We start from the raw sequence: 24,093 nt of genomic DNA on the forward strand, positions 1-24,093 counted from the left end.
AGAACATTGAAGAAACTGTGTCAAATGCTTTTTCCTTAGAATCTTTGGTAGTGGTTTTTATAGCCTACTTAACAAGAATTTATGGTGATAGAATTGCAAGCAAATAGAAGTATTTCTGATATCCGTATACGGCAGGGTGGGCAATAATTGATTGGTCTGGGCGTGGGGGAGCCCGTTTGCCCCCCTCCTATTCCCTCTAGGCACCCATGCCTCTGGTGATGGGAGGAGAATTCCCATGCTCCCATATCCCTAAGCCTCGGGGCAGGGAGAGCACACAAAGTCTCCTTCTGCCCTGCCAGGAGCATGTAGTGCTTCTAAGTGCCACACACTCCTCACAGGGCAGGTGAAACTTCATATGCTCCCCCCACCTTCAGGCCAATCAGGGCTTGGGGGCGGGGGAGCACGCGAAGTCTCCTCCTGCCCTGCTAGGAGCACGCGGCACTTAGAAGCGCTGTACGTTCCTAGCAGGGTAGGAGGAGACATTGTGCGCTTCCCTAATTGGCCTGGGGGCAGGGGAGCAGCAGGGCCTCCGCAGGTCAGATCCAGCCTGCGGAGGCCCTTTTGCCCACCTCCGGCATATGGCCGAATAAAATTGAGTAAAGCAGTGCGTACGTGGAAACTTGATTTTCTATATTTTTATTAAAGTGAAAAATAGTCGAAGAAACTACTTTGTTTTCCTTAACATTTGTTATCACAGATTACACTGACATCTAGTTTAAAATAATCCTTTTTATTCTTAGATGCTCATTATTAAATTGACACATTTTTGGTGCTTTTGTCAGTAACAAGACTTGCTGAAGCTTTTTTTTCCCCTCAGTTGTAAGAACAAATATTTGCATATTCAACCTTGTATTTTACAAGTATGTAACATCACACTTATTTGCCCCCTTAGGTAATGGTGATAATGTTGTGTGCTTTCACTGTGGTGGAGGACTGCAAGAGTGGCAACAGGATGAAGACCCTTGGGAGCAACATGCTAAATGGTTTCCAGGGTAAAGTACTTTGTATTGTGTTTTCTTGTTGTGCATGCTTCCATTTACAGTATGTTGCATCTGCAAAGAGTCTTTGCTCATGCACGTAAGCATTATGTGCAGCTGATATATTATATTGGGAGTGAGCTATAATGTACAAGTCTTGAGAAGACTGAAGCTGCTTGTTATGCAACACAGTTACTCTTAAAAGCCTAAATTTTCAAAAGTGCATAGCAATTTTGGGTGGCCCTAGTTTTTGGTGGCCAACATGATGACACTTTAAAGGAACCTATTTTTTTCAAAGAGCACATTTGATATTTTTTCTTTCTGGAAACAAAGCCCTCTTAAAATGTCTTAAATTGGGTACTTAAAATCATTAGTTATGTAATACAAGTGTTATAAAATGTATGTGTGTCTCTCGTTTTCCCTGTTTGTGTTTGGGATAGTTCTTCCTGCTGGCAAATAGACCACTGTTCATTGAGACATTGATGGGATCTCCTATTTGCTGGCTTCCAGAGTTTACTTGTTTTTATTTCCATTATGAGTGTCTTGCTCGTTCTGACTGAGGAGAGAGATCTGATCAAAGGAAAAAGTGGTGTACACAAAACAGAGCAGCTGTAAGAAATTTTTTTTAACTTCTGAAGGAGCATGTGGTGTCTCAGGCTATGTCGGTGCTCTGAATTTTAATAGAGGCACAGCTGTACTGATGCAGCTGTGCTGCTGTAAGGTTTCTTGTGTAACTGCTGTATTCCGGAGGAAGAGAGCTCTTCCACCAACATAATTAAACCGCCATTGGGAAGCAGCAGTCGCTGTGTCAAGGGGGAAGTGTCTCTTGCTGATGTAGGGTGGTCCACACAGCTGCTTTTGTTCGTGAAACTGACTTTACATTGCTTGTCATTCACAAATTCTAGGAAATATGCTCATGTCATCAGAATTTCATACTACAAGTGGACTTCTTCGGTGTGTTTCTTATTCTTTTTTTCACAGAGAATTAAAGGACTGGGTGAGTTTAAAAAAACAAAAAGATAAGAGCAATACAGATGTAAGCTTGTCTAGTTTTGATCCCGCCACTTGTGTGATGCTACTTAAGATCTACAACAGCCTCAGTAGCATCCAGAAAGGCACTAAGGTTGCAGTAATGGTCAGCCTACCAGACATCTGAGTGTCTCAGCCTTTTCTTCCAAATGGGGACGGCTCATCAGACTAGAGCACCATGAAATTGAACCGTTTTGCAAATGGAAAGAACTTCAGGCATCCTTATCCTAAATTATCTTGGCTGTAGTTTCTGTCTTTGTTCCCAGGAATAGATTTACAGAACTCAGATCATATTGCTGGGGAAATGGTCCATAGAAGGGTGGCCCCACTCCTGGGTCCTGATACCCCGCTCAGACCTACCTCAAACAGCATCAATCCTGCACTATTTGCTCTTGGCAGGATTCCTGCTCCAGTCTCTCAGCCACAAAGGTTTTGAGCCACTGCCCCAGGGTCAGCCTGGGCTGCGAAAAAAGTCCTGTCCAGCTCTTCAGCTGGGCTCTCAGGCTGCCAGCCGAAGGAGGGCCTAATGACCCTTGTCTGAGGCACCTCACCCTCCACCACTTAGCTATCTCTGGCAATGCTGTGTTGCTTTCTCTGGTTTGGTTTGGCCCGGTCTGGTCCAGTCCGGTCTGCTCTGCTCTGTTGTTCTCTCACTCTCCTCCCCACTTCCTGCCAGGAGGGCGTCCTTTTAACAGGTTCTGTGGCAGCCTCAGGTGAGATCAGGTGGCTCTGCTCAATTTGCAGAAGTCTTGTCTCCTTTGCCTCTAATTGCTCAGGGTTGTTGCTGCTTTTCTCTCTATCTGCAGTAGTCCTCTAGCCTGACTCTGTCACAGGTCATAGTTTATCAAGAGAGGAGCCTTCAGAAAGGGTAAATCCTTCTATATCTGAGAGAGAGAACACATGCGTCTAAATGCAACTGCTTCCTTCAAGCAATTATAACACATTTGCCCCTAATCTCCTGGATTTAATTGGAGAAAGACCACTCTGGTTTTTCAGTGAATGAGCCCATCATAGAATCCCAGAAATGGAAGGGACCTCAAGAGTTCAATACCTGTTGGGACTGAGGGCTTAGGGAGGCGGGAGGGCTCCTGTGTGAACTGGGACAAGGAATTGGAGTGGAGGTTTGGGTGTGAGAGAGGGGATTGGAGAGAGGTTGGGGGATTCTGGGTTAGGCTGGGTGTTAAGGTTTTGGGGTGCAGGAGGGTGCTTTCGGCTGGGACCGAACAATTCGGAGGAGGGGGGAGGGGAGAGAATCAGAGCTTGGCAGGAGGTTGAGGCACTAGGAGGACTCGGGGTGCAGGCTCTGGGCTGCACATAGCTCCTCAAGGAGATCCTAGAAATTGTGGTACGTCTCCCATCTGGCTGGTGCCTATATGGAGGCACAGCCAGGCAACTCAAGGCATTGCTTCCTCCTTCCCCCATTCATATACACCACCCTGGAAGCTCCCATTGGCCTATGGTTCCCAGCCATTGGGAGCTACTGGGGTGGTGCTGGGGCGGGCGGGGGGGGAGGAGGAGGGGAGAAGGGAATGCATGGAGCCATTTGGCTGCCCCTATGTGTAGGATCTGAAGAGCAGGGGTGACCTGGCTGCTGCTCCCAGAAGTCACGTGGAGCCATAGAATTCATGGAGCAGAGCAAGCCCCCAACCCTGCTCCCCAGTGGGAGCTCAAGGGCTGGATTAAAACAGCTAATGAGCTAGATGCAGCCTGAGAGTCCTAATTTGCCAAACCCTGTGTTAGAAGCACTTTTGTCCAAGGGTGCTGGTTTCTTGCACCTGCAAGGCAACCAGTCCTCTCTCTTTGACCTCCGAGGAGAACTAAACCTGCTCTGCCCTGCAGCTCTTCTTGTAGGGACCTGCCAGGTCCTCATGTGCTGCTCCTTGCTCTCTGCTATTGACTGCTTCCTCTGCAGCCTCTCTATGGCTCCATTTATCCTTTATAGGCCAGTGTAGGACTGATACCCCTCACAGTGCTATAAAAGCCAGAGTCGTCTTCATTTGTGTGTAGGATTGACAAACGTGGCCAGGGTACCCAGAATTGACAAAGAGATTAACAGAAGAGCTGATTGACCTTCTAGCAACCAGTGATATGTTGACAGAGAAATGATTTGCATCTGTATTCAGGCTTTTGGAAATGCAGGTCCCTAGAAGAAATGTCTTTTGGTAAAGATCATCACAGCTACATTACGCTCTTGTGGCTAGTCCAGAGCCAGCTATAATGTGGGGGAACATTTTCTTGCTGTTGTGACAGACGACGCATGAGCTTAATGTTCTCTTCTATGGCTGTTATATGGAAATTTCTTCATAATGATATAGACATGGTGCATTCATCAGTAACATAGGTTACTTTTTGGAGTTAATCCTTGCACAACTAGATTTAGGAAGGTGGTCAACAACCCAGACCACCCACACTATCTGGGAGACTAAATTCCTCTTCTCCCACCCTTTACCCAACTCCATTGTGGAGGACACTGTTAATTCCTGTGGCCATCAACAACAAATGAGGTCCATTCTCTATGATAGGGACTGGAAGTGCTTAGACTTTTTTGTGGGGGAGGGAGGCATACTCTCGACTGCACTTGGGTTTGAATCACCAGTTTAGCAAGCCTGAATGGCAAAATAAGACTTCATAAGCTATTTGAAATGGAACAATTTTACTGAGTAGCTGCCAGAGTCACACTGCAACCAATTTAAGGAGCTGGAAAGTGTTACCCCAAATTTCACTGTTGATCACCTTACGGTTACACTCATACGGATTTATTAAATGAGGAATTAACAATCTACTGTACGGTTAAACTAAAGGGAATTGAGCTGTCATTGAATGCCACTAAAGGGTTAAACTCTAGGGGAAGGAGCTAGCGCGCTCTCTCTCTCTCTCTCACACACACTCATTCATTCATTCATTCATTCATTCATACACACATTTATTCATTCCCTCAGGCACTCACACACTTACACAGGCAAAAGGTTGCAGAGCGTGCCAAGGCATATTCTGCCTGCAATCATGGGTCCCGGCTGGTGAGCTGATCATAAAAGAGAGCTTCTTCCATGTGCTCTGTTCTTTTCTTGGAACTGGGCAGCTCTTGTGTCTCATGCAAGGTCCTTCCTCCGTCACCAAGGAGCATGCCCAGACCTCCCTTGATCTGGGTCCTTTGTTTGCTTGGAGCAGTGTTGTCTCCTTGATTGCTTTAATTAGACACCACCTGACTCTACGTGTTTAGCCTTGCTGTTTCCTTCACCCCAAACATGATCCAGTCTACATTCACACACACATTGTTATCACAGGGTGGAATGCAGCTTAGAGCAAGTTACAAGCAAGTGGCTGAGAGTGCAAAGATTACAAAGTTGCAAAGTGCAACAATCTCTTATAACAAGTTGCAGAATGTAAAAGGCAAGGTAGCTGAAAGTTACAAAGAAACTATTACAACGCTACTATTACAACGCTTCAAAGCTCAATGGTTATAAAGATACCTTCCAAAGCACAGCAACTGACTCAGAACAATTTCCATGTTAATCATCCGCAAATCGTCCGTAATAAAGTGACTTAGAAGACAACTGCCCCCCTTCAAATAGTGTTCATAGCAATGAAGTCAGCAGCAGGTTTTGTCATTCTCTAAGTCATGTGTTGACGGGAGCTTACAGTTCAATGCATTTCCAGAAAATGTATGTGTAAATCAAGTAATAGCTCGGGCAGAGGCTTTATACAACAGAAAGAGTGACAGTGGCCAAACAGCACTACAGTCTGCACTCTACACAGCGGCCAGGTCCGTATCCAAGGCTATGATGATGTGACTTGTGTCATAGCTCCATCTGTTGGGCTTCCTGAAGGAGATACGTTCAGCCATTAAAGACCTTCCCTTTCAAAAGACTAAGTTCTTCACAGAGAATACTGATGCCTCTCTTTACACCTTGAAGGATTCTAGGGCCATTCTCCATTCGCTGCATTACACATGGGCTGTTAAATCCTGTTGAATCAGGTAACTTGTTAAACATTATGTTTAACTGGTTAAATACTTAAACTGCGGCAGGGCAGCCACTCCATCCTAGCCAGGCTGGAGTCTCCTCCCCCGTTGCACAGTGTGGCATGGCAGGCTGGCTGGGCTGGAAAAGTCCCCCTCCCTGCCCGTAGCAGGTGGCAGGCTGCCCCTGCCCAGTCAGGCTGCTGGTTAACCGTAACTGGTAATCGTAACACAGTAAGGGTGATGTTTATTGGGTAACAATGCACATCTCTACATTAGACCATGGTATTAAGTTTATAATATGATCCCTCCAGATACTATTCAGACAATCTCTGGAAGGTTGATCTTCTCATCCATTGCCCTCTTTCATAATGTCCCTATTTTGGAAATCTCTAGAGTGCTGACATGGGTGTCTCTCCACATCTTTGTAGAACATTATGCAGTCATTTGGGACTCTGCCTCTAGTGACCTCTTGGTCTCCACAGTACTATCATCTATAACTGACCTACTCCAAAATCCAACCCATCAGTAGTGATAGTGTTCAGGAATCACCTACAGTGGTGCACCCATGAGGCACTACTGGAAGAAGGAGATTACTCACCTTGTTCGATTATGATGGTTTTTTGAGAGATTTGTCCCGATTGATGTTCCACAACCTGCCCTTTTCCCCTCTACTTTGGAGTTCTTGTCAGTGGGTATGTCTACACTTGCACCCACTTTCGAGAGAGAAATGCAAATGAAGACATTTGAAATTGCAAACGAAGCCGTGATTTAAATATCCTGTGCTTCATTTGCATATTCGCGTTATGGCGCTACTTGGAAATAGTGCTATTTTGAAACAACAGAAGCTGTTAAGACATGGTTATTTTGAGAGAAGGGCTTTCTCTCAAAATAATTGCATCTTAACAGCATCTGTTATTTTGAAATAGCGCTATTTCGAAGTAGCGCCATAACGCGACTATGCAAATGAAGTGTGGGATATTTAAATCCTGCGCTTCCTTTGCAATTTCGAATGTCTTCATTTGCATCCCTCTCTCAAAAGAGGGTGCAAGTGTAGACATACTCAATGTCTCTGCAGTAGAGAAGGAAATGAGGGAGATTAGCCCATGGACAGTGAGAGACCATATATGCACTGGGCTTACGGACACTGGTACCAAAGTTCTCCAATGACCAGCATCAGGATTCAAGCACTTCTAGAGTGGAGCATCTATAGGGGATCACATTTTGAAGAACCATTGTTACTACACAAGGTGAATAAATTTTTCTTAACTTTGAGATTTTGAAACTCAAGCATGTCTGACATTCGTGTATGAACTACTTTTGTAAAGCCAGCTCAGTTCTTTAGAGGCAGCAAACCATTACGAAGAATTTGTAGTGTAGTGTCTTCAGTCAGCTGGTAGAGAGGCGCTGTTCCCAAATGCTTGGACTGGCATAGAAAATATTGAGAAGAGGGCTGTAATAGTTAAGGAAATGTCTCTTTATCCATGACTATAGTTCATTGATTACAAAATAGATTAAAATAATTGATATTTAAAAGCTGGATTTTTTACTTGTTTGCAGCATTTTTTTTTCTTTTATAAACCAGTGATTGTTGGCTGCCATAACCAGTGAACGTAAAGTTTTGTGTTTCCAATTGTTGTGACTCACTGAGAAATAAGCATTGTTGATGATGCTCCCTTCCTTTCACTGTCAGAATGTTTTTAAAATGTTTAAATGACATTATGATTTCAGCTACGTTTTCAAAGAAAGTACTTCAAGAGCAGAAATATTCTTTTGAAATGCTAAATTACCAAAATCTTCTTGAAAATTGTGTGTTCAGCTTTCTTTATATTCCCATGTGTACAGTACTTTTTGTAATTAATATCTTTTGTGACTATAGATGCAAATATTTGTTGCAAGAGAAGGGCCAAGAATTTGTAAACTTAACACATTTACGGAGGGATTCCACAGTAAGTTCTTTTTTTTCCACCATCTACTATTTGGCTTTCATAGAGAAATAAGTTTTAAAATATTAATTAAACATAACATGTATAAGTTAGTTATTTCACACAATTATGTGAACACAGAATATATCTAGTGACTATATCATTTTTATACTGCTTGGATCATTCATAGGAAATGGACGTTCAGCAATACGATAAGGGTACAGGTCGGACTTACCTGGTCCGGCATCCTCGAGACCTGAGTGGTCCCAAACTATGGAGTTTACTGGACCAGGGGAGGTTAAGGCTCCCCACCGGGCTTTAGGCTCTGCTCCCGGCCAGGGCTGCACTCCCTGCCACCTGCCCTTCTGCCTCCAACCCTGCATCATGCCAGCTCTTAACAGGGCTGCGCCTCCGCCCCCACAGCACCATCCCGGGCTACATGCCCAGCCACTGTCCCTGCTGCTTCCAGACTCCACTGCACCAGCCCTGGCTGTGCTCCTGGACGCTGGCCCTGCTGTCTCTTGCCCTGGCCAGGGCTGCACCCCCACTGCGCAAATCCCGACTGGGGATGCACTTGGGGCTCTGTGGTCCAGCAATATCAGTGGTCTGGATGCTGCCAGACTGGAGTTCTGGATTGGATGTTAGAGGTTCAGCGTGTTCTACCAAATTCATGGCTGTGAAAAATTCATCATGGACTGTGAAATCTGATTTGGCTCCTCCCCTGCAATAACCAACTTTCATGGGGGCGATCTGGGATGCCCCAGCTGGACATTACTACCAAGCACCCAGCTCCAGCTGCTATCCCCAGCCTGGGCTGTGGAGGGACAGGACTTCCTCTTTCCCTGGAAAGGCCACTCCTGGACCCAGGTCAGACTCACCTCCAGGAACCTCACCATGTTGCGTAAAGCCCCTGATCTGGACATATAGTAACTCCCTGCCTCTCACTTCTATGCTGTTGGTGTTGCATGCTTTTGAGCTTGGTATCTTGCCAGTGGGCACTGCTTTCCAGCTACCCCACTGTGAAAGTAACGCCCCTCTCAGCAGCAGTGCAGAAGTAAGTTTGGCAATTCCATAATCCCTCTACAGTAGCCTTGCAATCACCATTTAGGATCAGATTCCCTACAGCTACAAAATGTGAAATTTCAAGTGTAAATATCTGAAATCATGAAATTGACTATTGTTAAAATCTTATGACTGTGAAATTGATCAATATGGACCATACATTTGGTTAGACCCTTAATATGATACCCTGAGATTCTGTATTATCTTCTAGTATTCCCACTGCATCTTTGGTTTAGATCATTGGTTAGTTTGTTCACTCATTAGACCACAGCTAGCATCTTCCTCTGCATACTGAATAATTGGTGTTCAATAAATAGCAGCTGCTCTGGCCTGGGAACTAAGTACTGCTGTAGGTAATGCCCATATTCAGGATAACATTTCTTGTTTATAATTGGGAGCAGTGTGAAAATTGTCTTCAGTCATTGATGAAAAGACAATGAATATTGTTCTTCGAGTGCTTACTCATGTTGATTTTATTCTAGGTGTGTGCACACCAACAAGCACTGTTGTGGGAGATTTATGTCTTAGCGGTATACGGTCGGTTGTGGTGCCCTCTGGAGTGCCACACTCATGTGGAGGGTATATCAAAAGCCCTGACCATATGCCCTCTCCATTCCTTCTTACTACCTCTTGACAGTTGCTTGGGGAGCCTGGACTTGCATTGCAAAAGCGTTAGCAGTTATTCACTATTTATGTCATTCTCCTTTGTTCTTTATTTGAGTGATTATAAGTTAAGTGAAAAAACTTAAACAACAAATGGTTCTACAGCACCTTAGAGACTACCAAAACGTAGATGATATCATGAGCTGAAAGGTTTAAGAAGTGGGTTGTGCCCACAAAAGCTAATGATACCATCTACGGGGTTTTTTAGTTTCTAAGGTGCTACAGGACCATTGGTGAAGTTTTTTCAGTTACAGGCTAACATGGCTACCCCTTTGAGACCAGTTAGTTAAGTGTTTTAGTAGGTTAGTAGCTAGTCCTGGAGTGGAGTATACCCTGTTTCCCAGGCTTCAAGCTGTGTTCTGAGTACAGCTGGAAGATGCCATAGTTGTGAGGGTCACTGATGAGCATTTCCCCAGACACTTTAAAACCATTAGAGAGACAAGAGCTGGATACGCAATAACTTTTGTCAGTGGACTCAGAGTGTGACAGTCAATTTAGGGCCCTTCTCATGAAGGCTGATCTGCACCCTACATCAACCCTCACATCTGGACTCCATACCTGCTGCTTGTAACACTAGCACACAAATCTGCCCAGCACCATTCTCCCTCACTGGTTCTGAAGATGTGGTCTAGGTCAACTGGTTCAACAGCACCATGCAAGAAAGAAACTTCAGGCAAAGGACCTGTATTAGGCCTCATGCCTGCTATAGAGGCTTTTGGAGTACTACTGTTGTCAGACCCTAGAGCCCATTTAGGGACCCACTTATGACCCTAGAGATTGGTGGGGGTCCCAGCCCATCGCAGGCCTGTAGTTCAAAAGACAAACTGATTGGCTGCATGGTGCATCCTGCCAAGACACCAGTGCTCACAGTCAACCCGGTTAGGTGACCTCCACTGAAGGCAATGGAGGGTCCTTGGACTGCAGAAATCTTCCCTTTGCTGTGGCCTAGGACCCTGGCATATAGCCTTGGTCTCCAGCCTGGAAACCAAGCTCTCTGACACCCTAGTCCCTACCAACTAGAGATGGGACTCTAGAGCTATGACACTGATCCCCATACTCATGATGTCATCTGTTTTCCTGCCAGAGATAGCCAAGATGCTGATCACCCTCACTTTGCAGGTCTCGCAGGCATTGATCACCTCTATTAGGGGACTGTTTTGGGTTGTGGCACCAGTTACTGGGGCCCTGATACTGTTCTTGGGGCGGGAGCCATTCCTTGTTGTGGCACTGGGTGCTGGGGCACCCGTACCATTCACTGGGAGGGTTCCAGTCCTCACCTTCATACTGGTCACCAGTGAGGATCAGCCCAGCCTTGATTACCAGAAGGTTAGAATATATTCGGGGATTAAGTCGGGTCGCTGGATATAGGAATAAAATGTTTTCAAGTGAGTGGGTACCTCATGAGACTAAAATGGATGACCTTCATATTGATTCAATTCGGAGAGTTGAGGAATGTCAAGTGTTATGTGAGGACCAAGTGAATGATATAAAATGTTTTTACCAATAACACTTCTGGTAATTTAAGAATAGATTATTACAATCCAACCTTTAAGTATTTAGACACCTCGGAGGACCCATATTTTAGAGTAAGGGGACATTTTAACACTAATTTATCACTGTTTTTAATAATAGGGTTAATTTTACAAATTTAACTGAGTGGTTCATTGAAAGATGGTCTTTTCTGTTTAATATTTTAATATCCTCTTGAATGTTTTAATTGTCCCATTGTCCCACAAATTTTAGCTTCATTTGGAAAGTGGACAAAGCGTATAAACATGGTCCATAAGAGTAAGACTATAATGGTGGTTTGTAAAAAGTGTGGTAAATTTTCTTAATTCCATAACATAGCTTGCCACTACCCCAAGTGTGAGACCAAGGAGGTGGTTGCTCTCAAAATTGGCTTTGCCTGTTTGATCTGTGGGTTAGTTTTCCCATACAAAATCAGGATTGAGTCAACATACCAGACATAGACACCCTGTTCTCGAAATGAACAGAGAAAGGAAGATCAGAGGTTTAGGGTAGGGAATAAAAAGTCTAGTAGGACTTGCATTTGGACAGAGCAGTAAGTTGATTTGCTTATTCAATTAGAAGATGAATATGCAGGGGAAAGGCATATAAATAAATTAAAGTGAGTCAAGGACAAAGGCCAATAAACAAATTGCAAGTAAGGGACGCAAATTGGCTAGGAAGAAGATTAGGAAAGAGGATGTTGATTAATTGGGAGATGAGGCAATAGGTGCAGAGTGTATTTTAGAGATTTCCCCTCATAGGAAGAATATTAAACCATTAAAAAAAAATCCATTTATTGATGAGTGTTAGGTAGCGAAAATAAGCATAATAAAAGAGCTGGGCAAATTTTAAGTCGTTTGGATGAGGTTGATGTGATAGTGAAAGATATGCATATATCTTCAGGTGGATGAGCAATGATGGAGAAAGTTTGTTGTACAGTGGTAGAAGCTGAGGTAGGTAGGAAGAGTGAAGATCAGGAAATAGAGAATAGGTGTGCAAAGTTAGGAAAATGAGTAGTAAGAAGCAATCTTCAGTGTCAACGGTTTGCTACTAAGAAAGCTTGATATTAATTTAATCCGCAATTCTGTGGAAAGGATAAGAGACATCATGTATTATTATGGGATAGTCAGACAAGACTAGGGATACGTCTAGACTGCATCCCTCTGCCGAGAGAGGGATGCAAATCAAGCACTTCGGAAGTGCAAATGAGCCCGGGATTTAAATATCCTGGGCTTCATTTGCATACTCACGTTCAGACACTGTGCCGATCAGGCTCAGTGTCGAAAGTGAAAGTAAAGTGTAGCCACGGGTCTGCTGACAGTGGGGACCTTTTTCGGCAGCTCCTGTACTCCTCATTTAAAGAGACTAGGATTATTTTAACCCCAAAGGTACAGGAGGAGGAGAAATTGGCTAAATTATCCTCTGCGGGCTATTAACAATTTTCTTTTGTTTGGGTGAGGCTATATACAACAAATTTTGTGAAAAGATTGATGTCTGCAGTTAGGATTTGTAGTAGACAAAAAGGTTTTATTTGGGCTCTGGGTTGAAAGGAAAATATAGTAGTTTGACAATTTAGTTAAGGGGGCTAAACAAAATGGATAGGAGTTAGCTATCGTTTTTGTAGATTTGGCCAAAGCATTTGACACAGTAGAGCATGGACATATGTTATGGTGGACCTTAAGAGGTTTCGGATTAATAAGTGATTTATAGATATTAGGGATCTTTATAGTAATTGTATCACAAGAGTATGGGTGGGTGGTAAGTGTACTGAATCCATTAATATAAGGAGTAGGAGCGATACCCTATTATCTCCAATTTTAACATAAACTTTGCAGATACAATTTCAACCTGTGGGTTGAAGTCCCCATAAGGCCGTGGTCACCAACCAGTCGATTGCGATCGACTGGTCAATCCTAAGGCCTCGACCAGTCGATCGTGAGGCGTTCTGGGCCTGCCATTTCCTCCCACCCCCAAGAAGCCCCACTACGTACCTCGAGCAACAATGGAGGTAGTGGCAGCTTCCCGTGGGGTGGACAGAAGTCCTACAGCTGCGCGTCACTTCCGGGGGTTCCGGAAATGCGTTAGCTGCTTCCTTGCCCCAGCTTCCTGGCGTTCCGGGAACTTACTGGGTAAGTCCCCTGAGGCACGAGCGGGGACTTCCCTTCTCTGCTGGAGTGGGGAGTCAGGCCCGGAGGGGGCGTGCACTGGAGGCCCCCTACTGCAGAAACCTGCCCCCCTGGTACCTGCTCCCTGCTGCAGAAACCTGTTCCCCTGTCTCCCCACCCCTGCAGAACCCTTGCCCCCCCACTGAAGAAACCTGTCAGCTCCCCCCCCCCCATCCCCAGAACCCTGTTCTCTGCTGCAGAAACCCTGTCCCCCACTGGCATCCTGTTTCCTCTCCCCTGCCCCCAGCCACAAAACCCTGCCCCCACTGGCACCCTGTTCCCTGCCGCAGCACCCACTAGAACCCTTCCCCAGTACCATGTCCCCTGCTCCCAACTGATTTTTCTGCGGGTCAGTGACCCCTGACTCAAGACAGGTTCCCTGCCCTTCTCATAAATAAAGACAATGCAGAAACTTTTTGTGTTTGCCATAGTATTTTATTTAAAAATGAAGCCTGGCCAACAAATCCCCAATTGGGGCCAACCCCCCATCAGGCCACAACCACTCCTGCACTCCCCCTTCCCCAGACCCTAAATCTGAGCCTGTCATACACTGGTACCCCCTGCCCTGAGATCCTCACATACCCCAACCCAAATTCCTGCACCCTCTCATCCACAAGTCTATGGCTTGCTTAGAACCCCAACACTGCCTGGCCTGGAGCCCCCTCCCCGAGCCAGCATCCCCTTCTCCACCTCCTCCTGCATCCAGACTTCCTCCCAGAGTTTGCACCTCTCACCCCTTCCCACACCCAAATCCCTCATTCCCACCCCTGAGCCTACACATCCTGTCTCAACCCAGCGAGGGTACGGCTAGACTGCAGGAGTTTTTCAGGATTCTGGAGATATCCCAGAAACACTCTTCTGCATCCAGGGATGCATTTGTTCTTCCATTTTTTTTAGTGGAAGAGCAAACATACTCTTTCGGTCACCCCTATATTCCTCTTTCCACGAGGAATAAGGAGGCTTCCAAAAGAAGGGGTTTTCCTGACATTTGGTCCAGTGTAGACAGACCAAATGTTGGAAAAACCTCTTCCTACAGAAGAATTGGGGGGGGGGGGGGAGAGAGCTGCAGTATAAGGATTGGGGATAGCAAGTGATGGAGAGGAGGAGAATAGAGAGGGCGGGGCTTCAAGGAAGGGGCAGGGCGATAAATCTTGGCTTGGTCTGTCATTTAAAAAGTGATCTTGGGTGTAAAAAGGTTGAAGACCACTGCCGTAAGGACCTGTAGCCCACGAATTTCATTGTATGACCCCTAGTTCTTGTATCATGTGAATAAGTAAATAACACTTCCGTAAGCAATTTCTTCATACCCCTTATAGTTTTTATTATCATATACCCTCTTGGTCGTCTTTTTCCAAGCTGAATAGTCCCTGTCTTTTTAACTTTGTCTTCTACAAAAGCTGTCCATACCCTTAATCCTTTTTGTTTTGTTTTTGCCCTTCTCAGTACCTGTTACAATTCTTATATATATTTTTTAAGATGGGGTGACAAGAACTGTACACAGTATTCAAAGGTGGGCATACCATGGTACTGTGGTATTACCATATGTATTGTCTTATTAACTGTCCCTTTCTTAATTGTTCCTAACATTGTTAGGTTTTTTGACTGTTCCTGCTCATTGAGTTGATGTTTCCAGAGAACTATGACTCCACTTCTCAGTGGTTACAGCTAATTTAAAGCCCTCATTCAGTTTGTGTAGTTGGGATTATGTTTTCCAATATGCATTACTTCACATTTGTCAACACTGATAAATGCTATTTTATTGCCCAGTTTTGTGAGGTCTCTTTGTAACACTTGAGCGTCTGGTTTAGAATTAACTGTTGTGAGTACTTTTGTATCCTCTGCAAACTTTGCCATCTCACTGTTTATCCCTTTTTCAAGATCTTTTATGAATGTTGAAATAATCATATACATGTTTGCTATAGGATAATTTGAGATTTATATGTATTGTTTATGACTAGATGGCTTGATTCTGCCACCTCTGGTTGCTGGGTGATTATAGGCAAATTACTTCTGCTTTCTGTGTCTGTTTCTTCACCTGTAAAATGGGATCATGTTAATGACCTCTTTATAAATTCTCAGAGACTTGTTAAGTGCCGTATAAGAACTAGGTATTATTATTTAAATATATCCAATACTGTTGAAGGAGATAAATAATAAAAGATTTGATTGCTGTTGACTCTCGTCTGAGTCCTGGTCACCCACTTGGCGTGATGAATAGCAGTAGCCTTTTCCTTTCCCGTTCCTTACTACTGTTTGGAAATTTTCTTTGGTTGAACAGGACCTAATTTATGTTTGTATTTCTGTTTTTAGGTAGAAGCTTCTGAGGAGACATCACCATCTATAGGTAGCAGTAAAACAGTTATATCTATGTGTTCTTAGTGTGCTTTCCTCACCAGATTCTGTTGTTGTGGCTTATGTTTGTGGAGAGAATGAAAGAAATGGCTTATTTTGAAGGTGACACTTTTATGTTTTATAGAGGAAAGGGGAAGCTAAGGCATTAAATTATGGTGGTCTTTGACTTCCTTGCTTCCAAACAATTAAATAACAAGTACAACACATGGATAAATTGCTGAACAGATAATGTAATTTGGGAGCCAGAGTGTAAATTTATCTCTTCATTAACCTTAAGGTAAAAAAATCAGTGAATAAATTCTAACCTTGATTGGAGAAAAAAGCTAATGTTTTGTGAGCGGCCAAATACAGGGCGGAGGTTTGTTAAAAGGGTGTAGACCACAGAAGAAGTAAATTTAATGTGTAGTTCCACCTCTATATCTACATGGTGAGGAATACACCTTTTCAATTACTGAATTATTAAATATAGCAAGAAAATCAGGGAATGCTGAAATAGTTTGTCTCTCTTCTTGAACGGAATGTGGTCACAAAAATACTTGGAAAGGTTTACATAAGAGCAGGGGTGGGCAACAAGGTTGGCCACTGGTGAGCCTCCAGATGCTTTATTTACCTGCTCATCTGCAAGTAGGGCTGCTCGCCAATGGGAGCTGCAGAAAGTTTTTACAGGCTGGGTCACTGCTTCCCACAGCTCCCATTGGCCCAGAATGGTGCACCACAGTTAACAGGATCTGCCGGCAGCCATGCCTTTGGACACACAGGTAAATGAAACATCTGGCAGCCTGCCAGGTGATTAACTCTGACAAACCATATCCAGGCTGCTTATTGCCCGCCCTTGAATAAAAGCCCAGTTGTGTCTCATATCTGTACGAGAGGTTCTAGTACTTTTTCTTATAAATAGAACAAAAAGGTGAGAAAATAGTGCTGAGTATAGCAGCAGAACTATGTACAGCTTCACCAATATTTTGGTGGTAGGAAAAGATATCTACCATTGATACACATTTATAAAATATTCTGGAGGGTAAGTGTCTCAAAGTATATACCTATATGAGAGGGCTCTAGTTTGCAGGCAGTTGTGTCAAGGAAAGAGGAGCTGAGTAACCCTTACATTTAATTGAAACAAGTGGAAATAATAGGTGCCTGGCTGATAAACCTATACAGAGAATTCCACTGGGAAAGGAAGGGGAGGCAGTGGTAGAAGAATAATTTTCTAGTGTTGTATATGTATCTGATAAGACAGGGAGGCACACACTAGATAATATTACAGTACTATTGACTGTACTTCATTTTGATTTTGTAAACTTAATGAATTGGCAAGTTTGCTTATAGCCTGAGTATAGGTGGGTTATATTTTTTTTATAAAGTGAAGGAAAGTATATTACATAAACACTAACTGTAGTTAGGATTTTAAGCCAAATTGTAAAGATAATTTGGATCTAGGTATGATAAGATTTATTATTACTATTATGTGAGGAAACAGTCTGTTAAGATATGGCGAAACTTTCAGTTGACTCAGTGATTTGAATATATAAAATGTAGAAGTCTTTGTAATATAAATAGGGTTGCTAGTGGGAGGGCTGGGAATATAGCAAATCTGTGAGGCATGCTACTTGTTTGATGTTTTATTTTTCACAGTGCAGAATCACATAAGTTGCAAAACCACCAGTCAGAGAAAATTTAATTATCTTTTGGTTAAGTGTTACTCAAAGTTCTTTAGAAAATTACAGAAAATACAGTTGACTTTTTCTAATATGCTCTTCATTAAATTGATTTTTTCCTCAATGTTTGTTAAAGATGACGATCTCCTACAAAACAAGTTGGTACAGGATGCCATGCGTATGGGTTTCAGTTTGTCTGAGATTAAGAACATTATGGAGAAGAAACTACAGACATCTGGAGAAAACTATGGATCTCTTGAGGTTCTAATTACAGATTTATTAAATGCTCAAAAAGAAAATGTTCACGAAGAAGTATCCAGTGAGTGCCCACCAGAGAAAGGTGAGGTTTTTTTTTTTTTTTTTTATATTACAAGACAGATGCAAAACATTACAATGGATTTGTATTAAATATTTTACTGGTGTATTTCTGTTGCCATCTTTGATTCCAGTCTTGTTTAATATAAAAGACATTAATGTAATATATGCAGTTTTTAGAGAATTGGATAGGATTATCATATGCAACACTGATGGACCCAGGTCATCAGCAGGTGGGATTGAACCTGGAGTCTTAGGAGCTACAGCCATGAGCCTCTACCATATCAGCTAAAAGCTAACTAGCCCTTATTTAAGTAGAGCATACTTCACTTTTCCTCTCAATGGTTTCAGTGCCTCGAGGTTACGCATAAACACAATTTCAAACAAAAAATAAATTTACACTTTATTAGAAAGGAGCAGCCTACTATTGGTGATACAGTAATGTATAATATTAAAGAGACACTGTCATCCCTGTTCCCAAATTCCCTTGCTGATATTTGTGTTTTTGTGATTTTTTTTCTTTTTTAATGTGCCAAGTCAAGTCTTCATCCCCTCTCCCTGCTGCTGGGCTAAGTATTTCTCACAGCAGATGGAAAACAGAGTGGACAGAGGAATGTATAAATAAATGACAAAAAAAGAGAAATGTTAGTGTCCTCTAGTCTTTGAGTTATAAAACGCTGAAATATTAATTGATAAATTTTTAGAAGTATTGTAGCCTATGAGCCCTGATCATAGTTCAAGACCCTATTGTGCCAGTTGCTGTACAAACGCTGAACAAAAATACGGTCCCTGTTCCAAAAACTTTTAAATCTCAGCGCAAAACAAATGAAAACAGATTGATTCAGACAGACAGATGAGTACCAGGAAACAATGAGACAATAGTGGTCAGCATGACAGGCAGTTATAATAGTGAACCAGTGGCCTAGATTCTATCAGTGTGGTTAGTTAGTTGTAGACATCACAACAAAAGAGTTTTAAGGAAGATTTTGCATTCAGGATGCTTTATTAGTTTTGTGAACATTTCTGGGGTGCTTCCCCCAAATATGGAAAAGAATTGGAGACAAAAACAGACTTTTGTTTCATGTAGGGCATAATTTTATAATATGGAACTAAAATAGCATGTATAGTCAGTTCTTTTGGTGGTACAACTTTTTAAATTAATTTTTCAAATAGATACTCTTGATGCCTATAACAAAATCAAACAAAAACTATTTTCTCTGCCTATCCTTGAGTTCAATAAAAAAATTCTACTTCTAAAGTATTTTACACAACACCTTTTTTCCTATAACATTTTTTGGGGAGGTGTCAGTGTGAACTCTGTATTCTCTCCTCTTGTGAATTAAAGTTCAGAGCTCTGAATTTATTATCTTATGGCTGAATTTTCCAGTGCAGGTATTGGCAGGGTACATTCGACTTCCTCTTCACTACAGACTGCCCTTTTCTGTTCACATTTACCTTTCCCCACCGCCTTTTCCCAACTCCCCTCTATTCCCATCATCCATACATGCTTCATAATCTGTTAAATGCAAATACAAAACAAAAAAAGTAATGAAAGCTAAGCATTCAAATTTGGGTAATGTGTATGTAATGTCAACATTGGGGCATAGTTCAGCTCCCTTTGCTTAGCATTACCATGTAGTCTGACACAGTATTTCTCAAATAATGCAACAGAATATAATATTTTCTGTACAACTCTAGGCACATATTGTAAGATATGATATGTGAATACTGGTGATGTGCCATTAATGGGGGTGTTTACCGAGTAACAGTTAACCATTACCTGGGGGCAGCCCCCTGCCATAGACAGAGAGCTGGCTCCAGCCTCATGCCAGGAAAGGGAGCGAAGGGGGTAGGGCTGGGAGCCAGCATCCTCCCCCGCATGCACTGCTTCCAGCCCCACATGCGGCTGCGAACTTCCAGCCTATGGGGGCTAGAAGCTGGCAGCCCAGTGTGAGGTCTGGAGCAGTTCTCGTCCGTCCGTGGTGTGCAGGCCATTCCAGCCCAACAGGCTGGAACAATTCCCCTGTTTAATCAGTTGACTAGTTAAACTTAATGTTTAACCAGTGAACTAAATAAACAGGATTTTATATTCCTAATGAATACTAACACATATGCACCTACATTTAAAGACTTACACATTTTAGGATTGCTTGGTGCCCAAGGAGAGCAATGTGGCTTCTAAGAAGGCCTGATGGTTGTTCTGACTTAAGATCGATTCCTGTGGCCAGAGTTGGGAATCAGTCAGGTAATAGAAGCATCCTAATCATAGAGTCTAATCTTCAGCCAGGAGCAGAGTGGTGAAGAAACTTAAATGCCTGTCCGAGGTTACTAGAAGATTTCCCCCTATGCAGAGAATGTCTGCTCTGATCCACTGAGTTTCTGCTAGGTCACTGTAACAAAGAGTTTAAAAAGTGGACACAATCTGGCTAGGAATCTGGTTCCTTTGTGTTATGATATGATTCCCTGCAGTTCATGGCAATTCATCCTGTCAACAATGCTGATGGGTCCCCTCTATACAATGAGTGTCTTTCTCTTTCCATCCCCTGACAACAATGTTTGGTGGCAGCTGCCAATGGGAAGCCCATGTGAAAAGCCTCTGCAGATATTTCTAGAGATGTAGAGAGGGTTAAACTCCCTGCTTTCTCTCCTGTGGGAAGTATAATCTTTCTCCCACCATGTGGAATAATGATCAGGAGAGTCCAGATTGTAGGGTTTATAGTCTCTAATAAGGGTTTTTCACGTTTAGTGGATGATTTATTCCTATCATACAAAGAAGGTATGGGGAAGATAGTTATAAGAGATTAGCTGCTTTTTATTAAGTGTGCTAACTTGTTCCATGTGTTTCCTTTTCCTCAGATCTGAGTACTGAAGAGCAGTTAAGACGTTTGCAGGAGGAGAAACTTTGTAAAATCTGTATGGATAAAGATATCTCAATAGTTTTTATTCCCTGTGGCCATCTGGTTGCTTGTAAAGAATGTGCTGAAGCACTTGATAAATGCCCTTTGTGTTGCATGATTATTACAAAAAGACAGAAAATTTTTATGTATTAGTCATATGTACTGCGTGGTTGCTGCATGTGTGCTGTAAAATTGTTTAAAATCACTGTAACGCGATAACAAACAGTTGGGATGTTCAACCCTGTAGCACACAAATATTTTTATGGAGAATCTAAAATTTTGGGATTAAAAAACCAAAGCTTCAGTCAGGGACCTAAAGTCTCAGTAAGAAGTTGCTAAACCTGTGCTTTGAGCTCTCACATTTAACACTCACATGCAGCCTCTTCATTCCTCTCCACTTTGTCCTTTCACTTGATTTGAATTGACAGACTAGGAATTCTTCATTACCATGTGCTCGTTTACATATGTCTGTGTGTGCACATATTTCTAATTTGTAAAAGTATAAATGAACTATATTATTCACTTGTATACAGTGGCATGAGCAAACTGAGAGATCTAATTGACTACAAGCTGTGCTGCTAATAACAATGTGGGTTGGAATTTGTCATCTGATCTCACTCTTTACCTGTATCTCTGCCAAGTTTTCAGAAAGTTTATTTCCCACATTCTGTAGCCTGTGAAGTGGAAATGACAAAAAAAATCCAGCCATTGTTTTGTTGAATATTAATTTTTCTAACATTTATATTTTTCAAAACTAGAATAGTTAGGGTAATACTAATTGCTTCGGTTGAAGGGAGATGTTTGTGCATTCAGGAATGGTGACATTTTAGTGAGAGAAATAAATAGCTAAAAGTTTATGTAGTTTTGTTCTTATGTTGGTTATTTTAGGGACTGTCTAATCTCTTAAATAGGGTTAATCCCCTTTTATACCCAATAAAACCTTAATGAGTAACACTAATTACTTTTCTTATAGAGAAAATGGCATCTTTTAAAATCTGCTGACCTTTTCTAAACCACAAAAATGTACACAATATTTTTAATTTATTCAAATGACAGAAAAATTACAAAAACATCATATGGTTTTTCTCTTTTGAACAGTTTCCTCTTCCAAGCATACATTAGCCTTCCCAAGTCCTGTACAGTATATTTTTAAAAATTGACTGATTTCACTTCTACCTTTCATTTCAACTGATTTTATTTCTGTTATTTACATATTATAGTTACATTTCAGCAGCAATGTTTAAGTTGCACTAAGTCCATTTATTTCTCCAACTCTGAGAACCCTCAGGCTGACCTTTTCTAGCTCAATAATTAAAAGGATCCTTTAACTATCACACAATGACATTGTTTTCAAATTCCTAAAAAATCAAAACATTCATTTTCAAATCCATTTTTATCATCCCATTTGTACATATTCAAGACTTTATACATCCCTATGAAGAAAGAAGAGCCATCTGATTACAAACTCAAATATATTTTAATAATTCTTCTTTTAAAATATATTCTTCTAAGAATCCAATTTTTGTATATGAAATTATAAAAGAGGGCAAAATATATCATGTATAATTTAAGTCCATGGGCATGATGCTGCAAACCCTTTTTGCACATACAAAACTTTAATCATGTGAGAAGTTCCATTGACCTCACTGCTGAATCCTTCCCTTCCAAACCTTAGCTTTAGGGGACTCCTCATGTGAGTAGATTATGCACATGCAGAAAGTATTTGCAAGATTAGGCCCAATATAATGCTTGTACTGTATGTATTACCTTTAAATTTAGAAATTACTCTGTTTACTTGCACATATGTATAATTAATAAATATTCTGCTTTTGGTTTCACAAAGGCACTATGTATAATGGAAATGTTATAATGCCTTTATTTTTGTAGTTGAAGTTGTGAGTTGACATAATTCACATTTGACAAACATCTTAGTTTAACGAAATCAGTGTCTATGCTGGATGTTTCTGTTTTACCCTTTTCTCTTTGGCCATTTCTTTCGTTTTAATGTGGAAAATCTGTCAGATTGCATGTCCTGTATTTACTTAATGACTGTCAATATTAGGGTATTAGGGTATACTGGATTCCTTCTGTTTCTTTATTTAAATAGGTTAATCTTTTTACCATTCTTTTAAAAAATCACTGCATACAGATACAGACACTAATTGACTACATTTACTTTTTTGTTTTCAGAACGCTAAAGGTGTTGTCTCATCTTAAAAATTAAACTATATATTTTATTGTGGTAAGAGTTAAGATTTTATCATGGGCATAATGGGATAGCATCAGCATAAAATTATTTTTCTGTTAATATATTACAGATCCTTCAGTTTTCATAATTAAGAAGTCCAAACTTGCAAGTCTCTATGTATACAGATTTATTTTATGTATTTCAATTTGACAGTGAATCATTTTATAAAATTTCAGTTATGCTTTTAGTTTCTCATTCTGGCTCTCAAGATAGCTATTTGAGCTTGTAACATTTCTTTTGGAATTAAGACTTGTCCTCCAATTTTCTCATTTTGTTTTTAAAATCTGAATTTTGAATGTAAGTAACACTTAGCTGATGATGCCTGTCTTCAACAGTGTCATCTCCAAATTTCTGAAAATTAATGTACTGTACTAGCACATGTTGATATATTTCAGAGTCTTCACTGAATGACTGAATTTGGTTTTTTAATTTTTAAATAGATTGAGTGAAATTAAATTGTTTGTATTAGTCTTGTGATTTTACATGCAAAGCGCACTCATAAGATGGCACTCTGTACTTTCTTGTCTTTGTACATGTAATATAGCAGGATATTACTAATGAATTTTAATAAACGTGGTAAATATAATTGACTACAAAGAATTTCTCTGAGAAAGAGCTCTTTGTAACTCAAAAGCTTGTCTCTTTCAGTAGAAGTTGGTCAAAAAAAAGGTACTGCCTCACCTACCTTATCTTTCTCCTATTCTGGCACTAGGTCACAATAAACCCAGTATTTATTGTCCATATATGGTGAAATCATGCTTACCTCAGTTGGAAATCCGAGTTTAGTTTAATCACGAAACTGCTTCTGGAAAACTCGATTTTAACTTTTTTCACAATCTATTTAGGTTTGAATTAATCGTTTTATTGCCTATTTTTGCAGAAAGTTTTAGTCACTTAAATGTTTATAGACAATTCTGTATCATAGGAAATGATTGGGCAGCTAAGTGCCCAGCTCCTGTTGAAAGTAATTGGGGGGTTAGCACAAAATTCCCATTTGTGCCTTTGAAAAAATCTTCCCAGTATGTTTGTTTCAAGGAAGAAAAATAAGTGCTTGCAAATAGTCTAGTAGCTTTGTTTGAAACATCTCCCAATCCAATCCAAGCAAATAAAAGGCATGATGCTGAAGCAGGTTGTTTGGCATAAGCCGGAAGGACTGCAGGAAAATTCCCTCTAAAAAGGGGTCAAACCCCTGAGTAGCACAGAAGGAAGAACCTTAAGACCAGCCACATCAGGGGAGATGGTTTGAGATGAATTTTGCTATCAGAACTGTTAATTTTTCTGTTAGTAAAATTCAAGTCCCAGCAAGGGAGTGTATTTGGATTGTACAGTATGTGAACT

At 41.5% G+C, this 24,093-nt stretch overlaps 1 protein-coding gene and 1 long non-coding RNA gene across 6 annotated transcripts in view; one reads left to right on the forward strand and one right to left on the reverse strand.

Annotated features, from left to right (window-relative positions):
• XIAP (X-linked inhibitor of apoptosis) overlaps positions 1–23,225 on the forward strand; it is a 48,271-nt gene extending 25,046 nt beyond the window's left edge. For all 5 annotated transcript variants that reach the window (XM_089781834.1, XM_075940978.2, XM_089781835.1 and 2 more), the window contains 5 exons: positions 893–992; positions 7,844–7,913; positions 15,599–15,632; positions 17,432–17,635; positions 20,467–23,225. In XM_089781834.1, coding sequence (XP_089637960.1) covers positions 893–992; positions 7,844–7,913; positions 15,599–15,632; positions 17,432–17,635; positions 20,467–20,660 — 602 coding nt within the window. In that variant the 3' untranslated portion in view covers positions 20,661–23,225. The remainder of the gene's footprint in view (positions 1–892; positions 993–7,843; positions 7,914–15,598; positions 15,633–17,431; positions 17,636–20,466) is intronic.
• LOC142831247 (uncharacterized) overlaps positions 1–24,093 on the reverse strand; it is a 49,308-nt gene that overhangs the window by 5,917 nt on the left and 19,298 nt on the right. The gene's annotated exons all lie outside the window — the stretch shown is intronic.

The sequence above is a fragment of the Pelodiscus sinensis genome, chromosome 13, assembly GCF_052426305.1.
Source record: "Pelodiscus sinensis isolate ZL-2025 chromosome 13, ASM5242630v1, whole genome shotgun sequence".
Taxonomy (NCBI): Eukaryota; Metazoa; Chordata; order Testudines; family Trionychidae; genus Pelodiscus; species Pelodiscus sinensis.